Genomic DNA, 18,485 nt, shown 5'->3' on the forward strand with positions numbered 1-18,485 from the left:
AATGACAAACTGTAAAGGTGGGTGAGAGAAAGCAAAAGGAAATATATTTAAGTGGGGACGCATAGCTAGAGTAGGAGAGTGAGAGATTTGTGGAAATGGCCTCTGAGGCTCTAAGCTGTTGAGTTGGACGTCTGGTCTGAGGCCGACCTATGTGTAAACAGGGTCCATGAGGAGTGTTGTTGCTTGAGCCTGCCCCGTTGCTCATGTGTAAAACAGTCCACAAAAGCAGCCTCAGGTTGGCCACGGAAATCAGGCCTCAGGCCGCCTTTCATACATGTATAACAGGTGTCTATGATTTGATGAATATATTCACTGATGGGCAAATGAAGATCACTGAATCAGGCCACCCTTCTTTCCCATCGTAATCATGTTTTTAAGAGCTTTTTTTTTTGGGGGGGGGGGGTTTAAAGAAAGATCTGCATGATATATGCAGCAAGGGGTCACAACAGCCTTAACCTTAACCCTAACCTTACTGTTTGATACAAACTATAATTTGTATTGTATGTGTCATAGATTCTTGCCCAGACACAGGCCATAAAGTACAATTTGTAAATGCCCTGTAAATACAAAGCACTAATGGAAGAGAACATTTTCTTCACATTAAGACACTCTTGTGGTGTTATGTGCAAAGGTATACAAAGGTAAACAGTTTTCATGGCAGTTCAAGGTTTACCCCCAATGATAGAAGTATATAGCTGTCTTTTTCTTTTCAAAGTGTGTATTGGTAAGATTTAAGTTGTTTTCTTGGATTCATGGGTCATTTCACAGTGAAAATAGTGCATTTTTTGGACACCAGAAATGTGATGTGCACAATGAGCATACAGAAAGATAACAGTTTCTGCATTTTTTTTTTTTTTTTTTTTGGGGGGGGCAGTCATTTTCAGGTTATTTTACTTGCAAATTTGAAATACATGTAGGCCTACTCTGCAGTGGATATCGAACCATCCAAGTGAAAGTATCAGAATGCCTCAAATACCTAGTTTCTCATTGATGAGCATAGCATTGATTCTCTTGGTGTCCACTCTTATTTTATTTCTCAGTGACGAATGTCACCCGATGTGGCATAATTAAGGCCTCACTGATGATATATTGTGGGGTATTGAAATGTCTGGTTTTAAAAAGTGTTTTAAAAAGTCTGTAAGTGATGAAAACACATCGAAATATACCTCAAATAACAGTAATTTGGCTGTGCCACTGGGTAGTGAAATTTGTGAATATTTTTTTGAAGTCCATATCATTGCAGATTACAGTCAATGCTGCTTGATAGATTGTAATAGTTTTTATAATTAATGTTACCATGAAAGAGCTCCATTGAGAATGGGCATCAAACTTGCATTTCTCTTAAACTTCAGATGAGTGTAAAACCCCCGTGGGAACCTTTGCGTAACCTGGTAAAGAGTAAAATTTCTTTAACTAGTTGTAACATTTGTTTCAGCTTTGTCTGTTCATTCATGTTTCACCATGAAGATTGGAGATGACAAGCATGGACACAAAGTTAGCTGTTGAGGAAGAGTGCTGCAGGCTGCCAACCAACAAAGCTGCCCTGGAAGAGAGATCTACAGAGAAAGATGGAGAAAATGAGCAAGAGCAAAGGGTGATTTGTGATATTTAGGAATGCATACTTCTAGTGTAAAGTACAAACATGGCTTAGCATAATGTATAAAGGTGACCTCTGGATGAATTTCAGACCCTGCCTCTTTAAATCCACCCCAGACATTTGTTGATTCTCCTATGAAATGGGCCAATAAAGTTCAATGGAAACTCTAAACCATAATGTAACTCCTGAAAAGCCTTCAATTCCAGTCACTCTGACTTGCTCTCAAGAGAAACTATGACACCCTGCTAACAACTCAATTAATGTACTGCTGCAGCTTTCACAGTTTATCTTGAATTCTTTTCTCTTTGATGTTTGCTACAATATACCACATTAATGGTTGTTGGATACATAGATGTCAGATTAAAAGAACTGAGCTCATGTTTCTGCATGTTTTACAACTGTGTATTATTCTACATGTACATAATTTATATTGGCAAAGTAGTTGTTATGTCCATTAATCTATCTGTATGTTGATTGTATACTGTTTCCAATAATCATTGGTACTTTAATTGACATTTGTCCGATAAATGCTTCAGTTGGTTTATAATCAAAATAGAAATAGGATATGAAATATAAAATATTTCAAAAAAATTTTAATGATATAATTATACAAACTTTTGAAAGTGAGGTAAGGGTAGGTTATCTCTGAAAAGTTATTTCATTGTATTAAGTTTTACAGTTTGTATTTACTGCCATTAAAAAGCAACAAATCCTCTCAGGTTGCTACAAAGGAGACAATGCAAAATATTCCATAAGTTTTACACATGACCACAACAATAAATATTATTGAACAAAGTATGTTACCAAAAGCACATCACAGCCCTTATTCCTCATACATGTTTAACCATGTATGATATGCCAATTTTCAAGTAGGTAAAACCAAGCATTGTTGTCATTGATTACCACAAAGGGACTGGAAGGTGACCACATGATACCATGTTGGATCAATCAAAACTGTTCATACAATCCTTGTGTTAGATATTAGTCCAATTTGCCCATACTTCTTGGGTTTGATGCTTGTAAATTTCACAGCCTTTATTCCAAACAGTATTCTGTTATGAACCCCCCCCCCATGTTAATCATATGCAATTATAAAATATCTCTTATAGGAAAGTTTCAGGAAGATGTTAACCTTGTGTACATGCATTGCATTGTGTGTTTGTCAGCAGGGTGGATGGGTGACCCATTACTGTGAGGTCTTCACCAAACTTGCCCTCATTGTCGGAGGCTTTATCATCGTGGTGGGAGCATTTCGTAACACCGTCACATACTACTTACAGCTCTTCTGGGGTGTGTCTGGTGACTTCTGGATGAGGCAATGGGGAAAGATATATGATTTTTTTGAGGGTGATCACCTCAACATTTCACTAGGTATGTATGAAATTTTCACAGGTTGACATGTCAGCACACTGATTGGAATCATAACCCTGTTTTTATGCCTCCGCCATGAAGTGATGGCCGGAGGCATTATGTTTTCGGGTTGTCCGTCCGTTCGTAATGAATTTTGTGGACAGCGTAACTAAAAAACCTTTTGAGGTATCCTATTCCTTGCATGTATGTGTATTAGGGGGTGAAGTTGTGCCTATCATCTTTTGGGTGCACATGCCCAAGGTCAAATGTCAAAAGGTCAAGGTCAAATGCTTAAAATTTCACTATTTCCCCCATATCTATGCAATGCCTGAAGATATTTTCTTGAAACTTAGTGTATACATGTATTGCCCAATTAAGATTCTCTGGTGAAAGTTTAGGGTCATGAGGTCAAAGGACAAAAGGTCAAGTAAAAATGTTAAAATTTCACTTTTTTTCTCCGTATCTTGGAAATTGTTCAAGGTATCTTCATGGAACATAGTATATGCATGTACTTACTGGCAGTAATTATCTAGGGAATTTGGGGTTCTTGGGGTCAAAGGTCATGGGCAACACTTCAAAATTTTACTATTTCCCTCATATTCATGCAATGCCAGCAGGATTATTTTTTTAAAGCTTGGTGTATGCATGTATAACCCAATAGAGATTCTGTGGGATTTTTTTTTTTTGTCAAAAAGGTCAAAGGTCAAAAGGTCAATGATCAAGTGAAGGTGCTGAACTTACTTCTTCCTCCATATCTTGGAAGTGACTCAAGTTATTTTGAAACTTAGTACATATTTATGCATGTTCTGCCTGACACTGATTCTCTTATGAATTTTAGGGTCAAAGGCCAGATGAAAATGGTAACAATTTACTATTCAATACAGAAATTGCACTTTATCTCCATACATTGAAAATTACTCAATGCATAAACTTATGAAAGGGTCAAAGTCAAGTTAAAGTCCTTACATCCCCAAATACATGCTCTCCTATTCATCCAATCAAACCTAGGTTAAGGAAGGTTAACATTCAACACATTTGTGACAAACATGTCATTTTAGTATTTTGCCAATTTTGTAAAAATGTAATCGCACATTGTCCACATATACTATAGACCTATCAGGAGAATCATGCATTGTGGTGGAGGCATACCAGTCGCCATAGTGACATTTCTAGTTGTAACTTTAGAATAGCAATATCATGTTTCTGGTTGTCTTGCCCGCAAGGGCGTAAGTGAGACATACAATGTACAAATTATAAATGTCACTTTTTCCGTCTGCATAGTCAACAGTTTGGTGGTCACTCTCTCTAACTTTCCACGGCTTTGAGCTGTGACCACCAAACTCACACCACAGGTACATAACCTGAAAAATGCCAGTCAAGTTTGAATATAGATGAAGTCCAACAAGGTAAATGTCAAAATTGTTGTCAACTTTCTCTGATAAGCACTGTACTCACATTATTGTGGTGTACTCTCAATAATTTTCCATAAACTAAGCTATTATCTATGAGCTATGTAAGTGCAAAAATGGAACAGTTATGTCCATCCACATAACATACATTCACTAAGTCTAGAAGTGGTATATAACACATTGTTCAATAAAATTTAAGGGCTGTTATTATCTTTTTCTGTACAGTATAAAGTCATTCACTTTGTGAGACAAAAAAAAAATTATAACACTTGATCATTTATTATTTGACCTTTATATCTTGAATAGTACGTAGATGTCAGACCAGCGCAACGTACATTCACCCCAAAATTTTCATTTTGGCATGAATTCTAATACATTGCTTGTTTGAAGCATTTTGCAGAGGCAAAGATATCTCATTAAAGTATTCCCAAAGATCATATTCTCTTGGGTGGTAATGCACATTGGAAATAGAAAATAACGTGACATCCCTGAAGTGTACTACACTTTTACCTTTGAAATGCCTCCATGCATTTGCTTTAAAAATATATCCTCATTAGCACGATCATCATATCTTTTACATGTCTTCACTATTGCAAAGGTCTGTGAGTATGCTAGCATGAAACTATGCCAAAACAGTATGTTCGTTTACTTGCATCTTTCAAGGAAGACAATCCTTTAATCCAAATTTCTAAACAGCAACAATAACAAGAACCAATAAATGAAGTCGAGAGCATTTGGTGATGTGCTGTCAAAAGTTGCTGTTGACTTTAATTCTGAAAATGTGTTCAGTCATTCATGTTTGTTTGCAGTTCTTTTGTAATTAGCATTCCATTCAAATCCTTTGCCAGCTTACAAATCCAGTGGAGTGGAGAGGAACAAATATTATGGTCACTAGTTCCAGACAACTGTTTCAAATTCGCCATCATGTATGCCAAGGATAATAGTATACCAACATGGAAACATTCATAGGGTTGATGCTCTGCTTTTTGACTGGACATGTTTCTTGATAATTGATCAATACATGTATGTTGCTGTTATTTTTTTATTTTCTTCAATTAAATTTTTATTTTCTCTTTGAGTTGGATTTGCCCCTTTGACTTGGACTTTCCTTTGGGACTTGAACCTTGAACATGCACAATTTGTAGACAATAGTGATGGCAAGTTGAGATGGTTGGCATTTTATGCAAAGAGAAGGGTACCAGTATAAAACAGAAGTTATTTTCTACCATAGTCATTAAATTCTTTATGCACAGGTCTCAGTGCATTATCAGTGGGAATAGTGTGCAAAAGGTATTAGTATATGACTATGGAATTGTTCAACCCTCAGGGCTGGGCCTCGTGGGTTTAGAATCGATTCCTGAAGTATGTCATGAACACTTTTCCTACTGATGTGCAAAAAAAACCAAAAACACAAAAAAAAAACATTTGCATCATCTGTTTTACAGAATGATGGACAAGTTTTTGCCAGAAATCTATAGTTTTAATTGTATTTTTGTCAATTACTGACACTTAGCAGATTTTCAGGATGCATTTCATTTAGGTTTGCTGTAGACACAAAGCCATGCATCAGTAATCAAAATGTTTGGCTGCTGTTCCTATCTCTTGCTAAAGTGCATGAACTCTTGCTACTTGTTCATACTGAATGCACAGCTAGCCATTATTTGCTATGTATATAAACGCATGCTATTAAAGTGGGTATACTCTTTGCTGCTAGAGCACATATGGTATCATAATATGTGACAAAAAGTCGCCAGAAATGGATTTTTAATTAAGAGTAGATTCTCAAAGAGTAGACTTTAAGCTTTAAAATGATATATTATATCTCAATTAGACTCTCCTAACATATCTTAATATTGAAAAGAATGCACACACTCTGCAAAGTGTGAACTGAGAAAATAGGATCTGTAGTACAGGGTCTATTCAAGCACTTATCTTTACCAAGCTGTGCTAGATGTGTGATGAATGAAACAAAATACAGGATGTAACCACTGGAGCAACAACAATAAAGGGATTATCAGATTAAGCTGAAATTGAGCATGCTTTATTAACACATTCTATAGATGATTAATGCCAACTTTCAAAGCAGTAGCATCATCCTTTCCAAAGTTATTAGAGTTGAAAATGAAGCGTATGGACAGGGTTTTTAAGAAATGAAAAGGGGACTCTATATGACACACCCAATGAAACTATTTTACCAAGAAGTGTTCGAGAAAAACTGCTAAAAACACAATTTGCTGTTCATTTTATTATCCTAAACTTTAATATAATGTAGAAGAAGACTTGCTCTTTCAGAAAATATGAAAAACTCAAGATTGGCTGAGATGACTCATTTCACCTATTTACAGTCCTCACTTAAAATCAGTGATGCGGTCACATATAGTGCCTATGATCGCAAGTGATTGCATTGATGATTCAATGTCGTACATGCAGCCAGTAGAAACTTATGCATGGCTCTCAACAATGAGGCTGCAAAATTTTCTTGACCTTTCTGTATTCTCTCATTGAACTATTTGCAAAGAAGTGTAGATAAAGGTGGGGTCTAACATGGCTAATCATAACACTCAGTATTTCAGTGGATTAAAGCCACTTTCCATTGCCTGTTGCTTTGTGCAGATGAATTTTCTTTCTAAGGCAGGTTTGACTACTTTTAAAAGCAAAAATTAAGTACTGGAAGTTTGTTTTATAATTAATTTTGAACATCAGTTGTAATCCAAAGGGAAAATTCATCTTGAATAGACACAAGTTCTTTTATGCGTCCGATATATTTACATGGGTTTACATTACAGTACCTGATAATTTTTTGTTATGGCTTTTTGCATGTGAATAATATACCTGCATTGCATACTTTTTTTTGCAGCTGCTGAAAGTTTCCTGATTATTCAGTATTGGATTGTCTGTGCATTCTTCTTAACTGTGGATATCTACAAGTGGCCCTCTGTCTTACTGCGTTACAAGATTCAATCAAACCAAAATGACCCAGTAAGTACATGACACACTAAACCTGCACATGGTCCTATGTACCGCATTTAACCCTAACTAGGCCGGGGGGGAGGGCCCCCCCCCCCCCCCGACGTTCCGCGTGATGAATCACTAACACGAAAAGCTATCGCCGCGACGTTTCATGACTTTTTGCTTTTGAGTCTCCCGCATCTTTTGACACCAAATTTGCAATGCCCAGGCGCGCAGTTCCAAAGTTGCACATAAATATGTACGTGCATGTCAGACCCAAAATTGCTAAAAAACGTGATTTTGTGTACAATTTCAATGCAAACTGTGCTTACAGGCAAATTTCATAAAAGCATGATTATTTGGGGGTTTTATTGATTAAAATCAATTAATAGCATATTTCCTTGTTCGGAACAATGTCGCGGACAAGTTTCATCGAAAAAACAATGAAAAACAAAGTCGAAAAAACAAAGAAATTTTTTCTGATGCCGCAATTTTTAAAATTTTTTCTCTTATATTTGCTCAGGACACTAAAAAGAATATTTACACAGCTTTATTTAGTGATTCATACCAAATTGTCTGATTTCATGCATCATCATGCATAAATTAGCAAAATTTAGCATAAATGATAATTTTTTAATAATTTAACTTTGTGGTACCGTAGATTACATCATAGGCAATGTGTGTGCCGATTTTCGTCGCGATCGCGCGGTCGACTTCTGAGATCTGGAGGGGGGCCCTGGGAGGCCCCCACCCCCCGGCTCTATGATCTACCTAAATAGCCCGGCCTAGTTAGGGTTAATTTTAGTAAACATTGTATGTACTTTCTATTTAAAAATAAAGATAGAAAGAAAGAGAAAGATGACTTTATTAGTGGGGAGGGGATGAGGCACCAAAGAGAACTTTCAAGTAAGCATACAGTTCTCAGGCAGGCCATTGTGGTTGTGGGGGTATTTTTATTTGTTTGTTTTAATAGGAAGTGCACTAGTATTAGCACTAACACACTCTTTATCAAAAGTATTTTCCTCTCCATCCAAGTTTGTAGTTGGTTGGGGGGGATGTAATGGGTGGGGGCTGTCCTAATTTCATTCTTTGCAGAAGCCAGAGTGGGGAAAGAGGAAGATTTATCCCTTTAACCTGTTCCATGCCAAATTCTGAAATTCCCTTAGATTTAATACACAGGTCGCCAGGTTCCTGTAGGGAGTAGTCCCAAGAAAATGAATTGATTTCTTCCATTCTGTATCAGTAAGAGTTGGCAAATTATCCCTCATTAGCTGCCTCAAGTTTGAATGTAGCGAACTGTTTATTGCAGTCTCCCAAGTGTGCAGCTTGTAGACCTTGGTTGTAAGAGCAAAATCCTCTGAGCCTCATCTGTAACATGATTATGGATTGTGGTGCATTTCAAATTTAACATATTCTACAAGAATAGGGCACTGTATGAAATAAACAAGTTGTTGGAAGGACACTATACTTCAATGGCAATAGTGATTAGGAACATGATATGACTGACATTAATTTCAGTTCGTTTGAAAAAAACAACAAACAAACAAACAAAATTAAGGAATCTTAAAAAATCTTCTTCTCTAGAACCAGAAGTGAGAGAGCTAAGTTATACTATGAGTTAGCACATTAATGACTGTAGTTCCAAGTTTGTTCATGGCAGATCCAGGGGTACCCCCCCTTGGGACTCATGGGGAGGGGTCCTAATGGGGCCTAAATTGTACATTTTCATCTTCTTCTTGAGAACCCCATGATGGATTTTCACAAAACTTGGCAGGTAGCATCCCTTGGGGGTTAGGATCTCAATTTGTTATAATGGGCACCATGCCACACCCAGGGGGGCCCCAATCTTTAAAAAAAAAAAGAATGTCTTCTCTAGAACCAGTTAAGTGGTAGATATAATTGATACTGTGGGGGGCAGGTGTCCAAAGTTGGGCCCTAATTGTACCTTTCCATCTACTTGAGAATGCCTGGTCATATTTTGGTAGAGCTGTGTGTAATCATGGAGCTACCAAGCTAGTAGCTCCATGTTAGTAGCTCCATGGTGTAATTTAGATTAGTGACTGCGTGAAAGGTGAACTTGCGATACTCGGGTGAGCACAAGACCCCCTGGTCTCTTGTTTTACGTTGTAGCATTATTGGATGATTCTTGTGTTTACCCTACAAATGCAAACGGAAGGAAACTGACCAGAAATGAATATGATTTATCAGTGGAAAAATGAGCAAAGAAAATGGAGTTCCGTCAGGATTCAAACCTGAGACCTCCGGATTGCTAGCCAGGTGCTCTCCCGACTGAGCTATAGAAAGCCCTAGTACAGTACGTGTTCGTCCCAGAAACCCTTAATTCTCCAATACCGTACCTTTGGCAATCTCAAAATGTCTTTAGTGCTGTTGAATGTGTAGGAGTGTTGAGAGAAGACAAGCTTCAATGTATTATTTTGCCACAACCTGAATGAGTGCAAAATCTTTTTTTGTGTGTTTTAATCTACAGATTCCCCCTGGCAAGCTGAGGAGGGCCGTTCTAACAGTCATTGCTAACCAGACAGTGGTTGTCTTGCCTTTAGCTTTGGCCGTATATTATTACATGGGATGGAGGGAGTGCGGCTTCAGTCCAGCAGAGTTGCCCACCTTCCAGTGGGTTATGATTGAACTCTTTGTCTTCCTTGTTATAGAGGAGATGGGCTTCTACTACTCACACAGGTAACTCACACTACTATTCACACAGAGAAATCTTATTACACACTACCACTCACACAGAGAACCCTTATTAGCTCACCTGAGCCAAAGGCTCAAGTGAGCTATTGCGATCGCCCTTCGTCCGGCGTCCGGCGTGCGGCGTCCGGCGTCCGTCGTGCGTAAACTTTTTACATTTTCATCTTCTTCTTGAAAACCCCAAAACCGATTTTCATCAAACTTGGCAGGTGGCATCCCTAGGGGGTTAGGAACTCAATTTGTTAAAATGGGCACCATGCCCCACCCAGGGGGCCCCCAGGGGGGCCCAAACCCCCCAAAATTAAGGAATCTGTAAAAATCTTCTTCTCTAGAACCAGAAGTGATAGAGCTAAGTTAATACTATGAGTTAGTACATTGATGACTGTAGTTTCAAGTTCATGGCAGAATCAAGGGTGCCCCTCTTGGGACCCAGGGGAGGGGTCCTAATGGGGCCTAAATTGTACATTTTAATCTTCTTCTTGAGAACCCCTTGACCCATTTTCACCAAACTTGGCAGGTAGCATCCCTAGGGGGTTAGGATCTCAATTTGTTAAAATGGGCACCATGCCCCACCCAGGGGGCCCTCAGGGGGGCCCAAACCCCCCAAAATGAAGGAATCTTTGAAAATCTTCTCTAGAATCAGAAGTTAAAGAGCTAAGATGATACTTTGAGTGAGTACATTAATGACTGTAGTTTCAAGTTTGTTCATAGCAGATCCAGGGGTGCCCCTCTTGGGGGTGGGGGGGGGGGGTGGGGGTGGGTAGGAAGGTCCAAATGGGGGCCTGAATTGTACATTTTCATCTTCTTCCTGAAAACCTCATGATGGATTTTCATCAAACTTGGCAGGTAGCATCCCTAGGGGGTCAGGATCTCAATTTATCAAAATGGGCACCATGCCACACCCAGAGGGCCCCAGGGGGCCCCAATCCCCCCCCCCCCCCCACAAATTAAGGAATCTTAAAAAATTTGGGCCCTTATTGTACATTTTCATGTTCTACTTGAGAATGCCTGGTCAAATTTTAGTAGAGCTGTGAATAATTTAGATAAGTGACTGCGTGAAAGGTGAACTTGCGATACTCAGGTGAGCGCTAGACCCCCGGGTCTCTTGTTACATACTGCTACTCATACAGGTACCTCTTATTACACACTCCTACTCATACAGGTATCTCTTATTACATGTACATGTACCGGTACTATTGCTCACACAGGTAACTCTTATTATCTCTGCCAAGGGAGGAGGTTATGTTTTCATTACCATTTGTTCGGTAGTTAGTGTAGTTTGTTAGTTAGTGTGTGCAAAATAACTCCAAAAAGTTGTACACAGATTTGGATGAAACTTGCAGGGAAGGTTGAGAATGACACAAGGAACAGATGATTAAATTTTGGTAGTGATCTGGAAATTTGTATGGATTCTTTTTTTTTTGAAGGATTTTCAATATTTTGGGCGGTAGGGTCAATGAACCTAGGAGTTCAAGCTGCACATTTTTGAGGTTTTCATACCCTCACTAAAGTGCGTGCTCTAGACCCCGATTACAGTGCGGGGCTGGGCCGAGCCGCGGCCGAGCCCAGCCTCAATTGCGGGGCCAAGCCCCGCGATTTTGTCTGTTTACACTGCCAGGCTTGGCCGCGCTTTTAATTCAAACCTTTCAATATTTTGTCGTAGTGGCGCTCTGATTGTAAACAAACGCAATTTGGTATAGCCTGGTTTTCAGACCCTTTGCCAACTGGATTCTGTGGCGACGAAGTCGCCGTTCGGGCACAGGCCTTTGCCGAAGGAAAAATCCTTTGCAGGACAAAACCACCTTAAACTATACTAGTTTTCGACGTTGAGGGGGTTAATATCGTGAATAGCGAAATAGTACGGGCAGAGGGTCTGGAAGTCAGACTAAAATTGCCTGCGCATTTGGCCCAGTTTGCATTTACACCAAGAAGAGGCCGTGCTCGGCCGCGGCTCGGCCACGGCTGAGACCACCTCCAGAGCGTGGCCAAATGCGCGGCCAATTTTGGCCTCGCATTTGGCCTTTTGCGCATTTACACTGAAATAAAGGAGGGCTCAGCCGCTGCTCGGCCACGGCCAAGCCTGGCACTGTAAAACGGGGTCCTAGTTTCTGCAAGGGCGGCGCGCGCTGCGCAGCTGAGGGTTTATGACGTAACAGAGTCTTTTATGATATTGGGAAATCAGCAATTTTTCAGCATGCAAATGTATGGGTGGAAATCAATTATCTCTATGGAAGAACAAGATCATCAGTGGAAAGTAGAGCTGCTTGGCGGAGGTCTGCGCTCTCAGATTGCTTTTCTAGTTACATACTATTGCTCACACAGGTATATCTTACTACACACTACTACGTACATAGGTACCTCTTACTACACACTACTACTCACACAGGTATCTCTTATTGCACACTACTACTCAGTGAAATCTTGTACTACTACTCACAGAGAACCCTTATTACATACTGCTACTCATGCAGGTAACTCTTATTACACACTACTACTCATACACGTAACTCTGACTACACACTACTACTCACGCAGGTAACTCTTATTACATACTTCTACTAACACAGAGAAATCTTATTAAATACTACTACTCACAGTCACACAGAGAACCCTTATTACATACTATTACTCACATAGATACCTCCTATTAAACACCACTACTCACACAGTTAACTCTCAATAAGACCACAACGCAGGATAAGCCGCATCTTGACTTTGGTGATGAAAAACATTTTTTTTTTAAAGAATCAGAGTGATTTTGTTCTGATCAAAACATAATTTTCTACATTATTTTTTCATAGGAAACTTTGTTATTTCTAGATGTTTCCACACGTTTCCTACCAATAACAACGACAATTGGCACATTGCATAGTCCTATACATGATTATGTGTGTCGGTTAGGAAGGTGACTCTCTGAGTATGAAAGACAATAGAGTAATTTGCTTGTGCTGGCATATAGGCCTCACCCAGACTTTACTGCTTTATTTTTGCTAAAAATAGTGCGGCCTTATCGCCAGCGAACTCGGTACTGTTTTTTTCCTTATCCTTCCTTGTTAATCATCAAGTCACAAATTTAACTGCAGACAGGAGAAATCTGTGACAGTTTTTATATTCTTCATTTATCCACTTCTTTGTTTGTTTTTTAAACACAAAAGTTTGCAGGCATGAGTGAAGAAGGTAGGATATCTACTTACCTGCTTTAAGGTGTTGTGACATCGTAGTCATGTAGAATAAGCCACCCCATCCTCCTTTAACAAATTACTGCAGAATAAAGAGTACATCTTAACCAGAAAGTTGAAATCAATTTGTTTGATGTGAGCTCTTTTTATGGTGTGAAAGCTTGTTTATTCAGTCAAACTTAGTCAGGTGAATTTGTCTTTTACATAAATTGACATTTGGTTGAATAATGTAATGAATTGATATAGATTATCAGATAGATGCATGTCAAAAAAATGTAAGCACAATTATTTGATTTGGTTTAACCCTAAAAAGACTGGGCTATTTTGGTAGCTCGAAAGACTGGGGGGGGGGCCTAAAGGGCCCCCCCTTAAGATCTCGGCCGTGGATCGCGCGATCGCCGCGAAAATTTGCACAATAGTAGTGTGCGATGTAATCTACAAGATCGTATATTCAAATTTTACAAAATAGTCTTCTTTTATTTTATTTTGATTAATTATGCTAATTTATGCGAGAAATCAGACTCTTTGATCTAAATCAGTAAATAAAGCTCCAAAAGTGCTCATTTTTGGTCTAAATATTCTTAGTGGCATTCTTAGCAAATGTACTTGAAAAAAAATTCGGTATCAAAATTAATTTCTTATCTATTTTATTGTTTTATGAATTTCTTATGTATTTCTTTGTTTTTTCGACCTTTTGTTTTTGTTGTTTTTTTTAACAAAATTTGTGGCAGACACTTTTTGAAGCATAATACTGCTAAAACAATTAATTTTAGCCATTGAGAGTAAAAATAAGCATATTTATATGAGCCATGTGAAAAAACTCAATTTGCATTGACTTTATACACAAAATCACATTTTTGAGCCATTTTCGGCCTCACGTGCATGTACAAAAAGTTACGTAACTTCAGAACCGTACCCCCGGGCGTCACAAATTTGGTGTCAAAATGTGCGGGAAACTCAAAAGAAAAAAGTCATAGAGCATCGCGGCGAGAGCATTGCGCGTTGCAGAGTAATCGCGCGAAATGTCGAGGGGGGGGGGCCTTTTAGGCCCCCCCCCCCCCCCCCCCAGTCTTTTTAGGGTTAAGGAGAGTTGAATGGCTTATCTGGGAATCTTCTGTGTAGTTTCTCCCTTCCAGTTTTTATAGGGATAATGTTTCTTCCATCTACAGTGCAGTGAATTCCCATATGGTAATGATCCAGCGCATTTAGTTTCATCTTAATAAGACTCTGATATAAATCTCTCTTCTGTGATACAGGTTGTTTCATCATCCTCGTCTCTATAAATACATCCACAAGAAGCATCACGAGTGGACTGCACCAATCAGTGTGGTAGCCATCTATGCACACCCAATTGAACACATCTTTGCCAACACTCTGCCTGCAGTCATGGGGCCTATGGTCATGGGTTCTCATATTGCCACTCTCTGTATGTGGCTCACAATTGCACAGACGTCGGCTATCATCTCTCACTGTGGCTACCATTTTCCTCTACTGCCCTCGCCTGAAGCACATGACTTCCACCATCTTAAGTAAGCCTTGTTAAATGTGTTATAGTGCTACATGAGTGATGGGAATTACAGGAAAAACTCAGGACAGGTTGAACCTGATATAACAGACGCTTGCATGAAGAGATACTGAATATTGTAAGGAAATTTCCACAATCCCAACTTTTCTCCCATGCAAGTCAGTTTATTGTGCATATTATTCTTGTAACAAAACCAATAATTCAAGCCAAATCTCATAATTTCCACACAAAGTAGAAAGGAATTGAACTTGTGGTAGTCAGAGTGAAATACCCACTGCCTACATAAACATGAAAAGCTAAACTAGAGAGCAGCAAAGATTGGTATGACTTACCTAACCAAACTAGGGACAGTCAAAGCTGATATGACTTAGCTAGTCAAAGCCAGAGCACTGGATTTCTACACTTCTTAAACAGTTTGAAAGCCTTAATTTCATGATCAGTGCAGGTGTGAGTGCTGGCAGTGGGTAGGCATCTGAATAAGATATTTCTTCAACCATGATGATTAACCCCAGAGAGTTGTGTATTGTGTAGAAAATTTATTGTAAGGAATAGCACTGCATTTTGACTTTGAGATGAGAGAAGATTAATATACTCTGTACTGCAAACTTTTGATGCTTTTGATGCTTCATGTCAAGGTTATAAATCGGTTATTACCAGTATATTCACAATTTCTATAAATCCACATCTTGATTTTGTCTAATAGGTTCACCAACAACTATGGCACATTGGGCATCTTGGACCGTTTCCATGGGACTGACAACCTGTTTCGGAAGACAAAGTCCTACCAGCGACACTTTCTCCTCCTTGGGCTCACTCCAGTTGCTCACACCTTCCCTGATGACCCAAAACACAAAGCAGTCCCATGCAAGGAGGAGTGAATCATTTCTAGGGTTTATCTTGGGTTGTTACTCCAGTTAGAAAGCTTGTAGTGCAGTTGTAGAGCTTAGCAATACACCACATGTATGAAAAGCAATATTCAAGTATCTTAGTACACCATATTAAAGGAATGTAATATGCATACTGCAAAATAATTTATCTTATTTTGTTTTCAAACACATAGGTTACATATTCAATTTTAGATACTGAAGGTTGAGATGAGAGGCAAAAGATAACAGCCCTCATACCAGAGATATGGTTTGTTGTGTGCGTTTGGGGTTTTGGTGAGTTTTTTTTTTAAATGACAGAGCTATTTAGTATGTTTTTTATCAATGTGCCAGCTGGCGCTAGAGTGTGTTTTCTTCATATGATTAATGAATGGTACGCTCTGTCTACATATGAATTCATTTTTCATGTGTCATATTCTTTCTCCAACTTGATACCCCATTTTACAGAGAAGTAGGAATTATTCTAGGACAAGATTATGAATGTGAATAAATGATCAAAATAAGACATAGTGACATGTTATTACACATCACCTTTTTGTTGAACTGCACTGGTGTCATGTGTAGCTATCAAAGCAAACATTCAATAAGCTTTACTGCACATTGTATTGCAATTTGCTGTGTGTATGCGTTGGGAGATCTTTTTCCAAAGTGTTAAAAGACAGTGATTAAGAAAATTATGTGTCACCTTACATTAGTCAAGAAAATACACTGTATTATAGCCAAAGGCTATTTCATGTTGCATGTTACATGTTACATCATACACAAAAGAACAGAGGAATGAGGCTGTACGCTGCAAATGCATAAACATACATGTATATATGAAGAGTTTGTTTGCAAAAACCGATAAGTCCATATTTGCCAAATGGAGATATTTGCGATTAAAGGTCAAGAAAAATAAAGAGAATAATAAGAATTTTTTTGCTTCTTTTGACCATAACTTCAAAAATATACCTTTATAGGTAGTGACCAATATATCATTTAAAAGGTATTATTTTGTAATTTATGACAGAGACCACACTTCAAAATCTTCAAAAATGGACTTATCGGTTTTTGCGAACAAACTCTTCAGGCTATATATTAAGCTGTGCATTGAGGGTAAATGCTTCTATTATTATGTTCTATGAATTAATCTGTTATACCTGTACATTTCCCTTATGGAGTCCTGTAGATCTATGCAAAGCTCGTACATGTTAATAAATGTATATTTATCATTAAGTCAATATTCCAGTATCGAGGCTTACTGGGTTTTAGACTGCCTGAATTCAGGGTATTTAGTGGTCCAAGAAAAAACAAACAAATACAAAGCTCAGGTTTCACAGTCCCTCTTCTTGCCTTCTGTTATCGGTTTTAAAGAATAATCATACACCTGATAATTGCGCACATTCCCCTTATGGTGTGCTACCAATAAATGATGCATATTGGTGTCAAGATTCGGATGTGGCTTGACACAGCATTCAAGTGTCCATCTTGTTGAACAAGACTTAAACCATATACTCTAATATGGCAAGACTATTACATTGTGGACTTTCTATCATGGTCTGAGAATTCATTGTAACACTGAGACAAACTTGTCCAGCAGTCTCTCACTACGGTACAAGAACAATATGGACAAAATAAAAAATATTGTGTGTACACTATGTCATGCATTCCTGTAGGAATCTCATGCCCAAGATCACATGACCACCAAGCTTTCCGATCACATGACAATCAAACTTTCTTTGAGCTGAAATTCCAAAGTAGTCACAAGACTGATTCACGTTATCATTAGTTTGATGTATTTGATGTAGTCATCGTGATTTGCCTTCATCCATGTTGTAAAATGTGCAGAATATTGCCCCCTTGTCTTTTAAAGCATTTTTATTTAAGAAGTGTTGTAAACCACATACTCAATTTGATTATATTAGGAGCATTTATGATATGGGTGAAACATAATTTGATTTTATGAAAATTACATTGTGTACATAGACTGCTTGGGGCTTAGGGCTGTGAGTGTGTTGCATGTGACATACACTGTATGTGAAATACTATATTATGGATACTGCAAAATTGGAATTGTCTTCATTCAGTTAACATGAGTATTAAAATCTTGTGAAGATTTATCATCTCTTTGTCACTGCTGTGATTCTCCTGCCTCTTATAAGATATTTCCGTGAGGAATAGTTCAGAAATAATCTCAACTTCTTTTAGGCAGTGATGAATAACTGCCATCACCTGTTATTACAACGGACAGAAATGTGCGTGCAACATAATGTCCCAATATATATATATATATATATATATATATATATATATATATTTATATATACCAAAAGATCAGAATGATAGAACTTTGAGTAATTACTAATTCTGCCTCCATGCTTCTGAAGGACCTGCCAATGTGGAGCCCTGATATGTATGTATGTATGTATGTTGTGTGTGTGTGTGTGTGTATATATATACATATATGTATATATAGAAGTATATAACTCTGGATCGAGCTTTAGGGAGGCATTGTGTAAATGGGCAATGCCGGCAGTAGAGCATGGGATTGAATGTAGGATGCATAATTGATAATGAGAACGTTGAAGGAGATGCAAGTTGTGTTTTTAAAGTAAATTTAATCATGAACATAATAAAAATGTCTCAATAAAGCTGGAGCCATAGTGTTTTATATATAGACATGCAATACAAGTACATTACACAGATACACACATTTAGTCTGCATGATTAAAATTGGATGACATCGATATTCGCGTCTTCATGAATGTGTGAATTATAAGAAATCCGAAAATCTGTGTGCCTGCTCAGTTGGCTTCAATGTGCGATTACACTTCTGTTTGCTTTGAGAGAAAGACTCCGGCTGGCGTCTTTCACGCACAAGAAAAAAAAAAAGAGAGAGAAATT

The 18,485-nt window shown here is 38.3% G+C and overlaps 1 protein-coding gene across 2 annotated transcripts; it reads left to right on the plus strand.

Annotated features, from left to right (window-relative positions):
- Positions 1–1,379: 1,379 nt before the first annotated feature.
- On the plus strand, positions 1,380–17,704 carry LOC140234590 (fatty acid hydroxylase domain-containing protein 2-like). 2 transcript variants are annotated; one of them, XM_072314616.1, is made up of 6 exons: positions 1,380–1,594; positions 2,764–2,968; positions 7,214–7,335; positions 9,794–10,002; positions 14,450–14,722; positions 15,422–17,704. In XM_072314616.1, exons 1-6 carry the CDS (start codon positions 1,475–1,477, stop codon positions 15,594–15,596), a joined length of 1,104 nt encoding a protein of 367 aa, XP_072170717.1. In that variant the 5' UTR covers positions 1,380–1,474; the 3' UTR covers positions 15,597–17,704. The 2 variants fall into 2 exon arrangements, with proteins under 2 accessions (XP_072170717.1, XP_072170718.1); XM_072314617.1 differs by having other exon boundaries at positions 2,767–2,968.
- Positions 17,705–18,485: the final 781 nt, after the last annotated feature.

The sequence above is a fragment of the Diadema setosum genome, chromosome 11, assembly GCF_964275005.1.
Source record: "Diadema setosum chromosome 11, eeDiaSeto1, whole genome shotgun sequence".
NCBI lineage: Eukaryota > Metazoa > Echinodermata > Echinoidea > Diadematoida > Diadematidae > Diadema > Diadema setosum.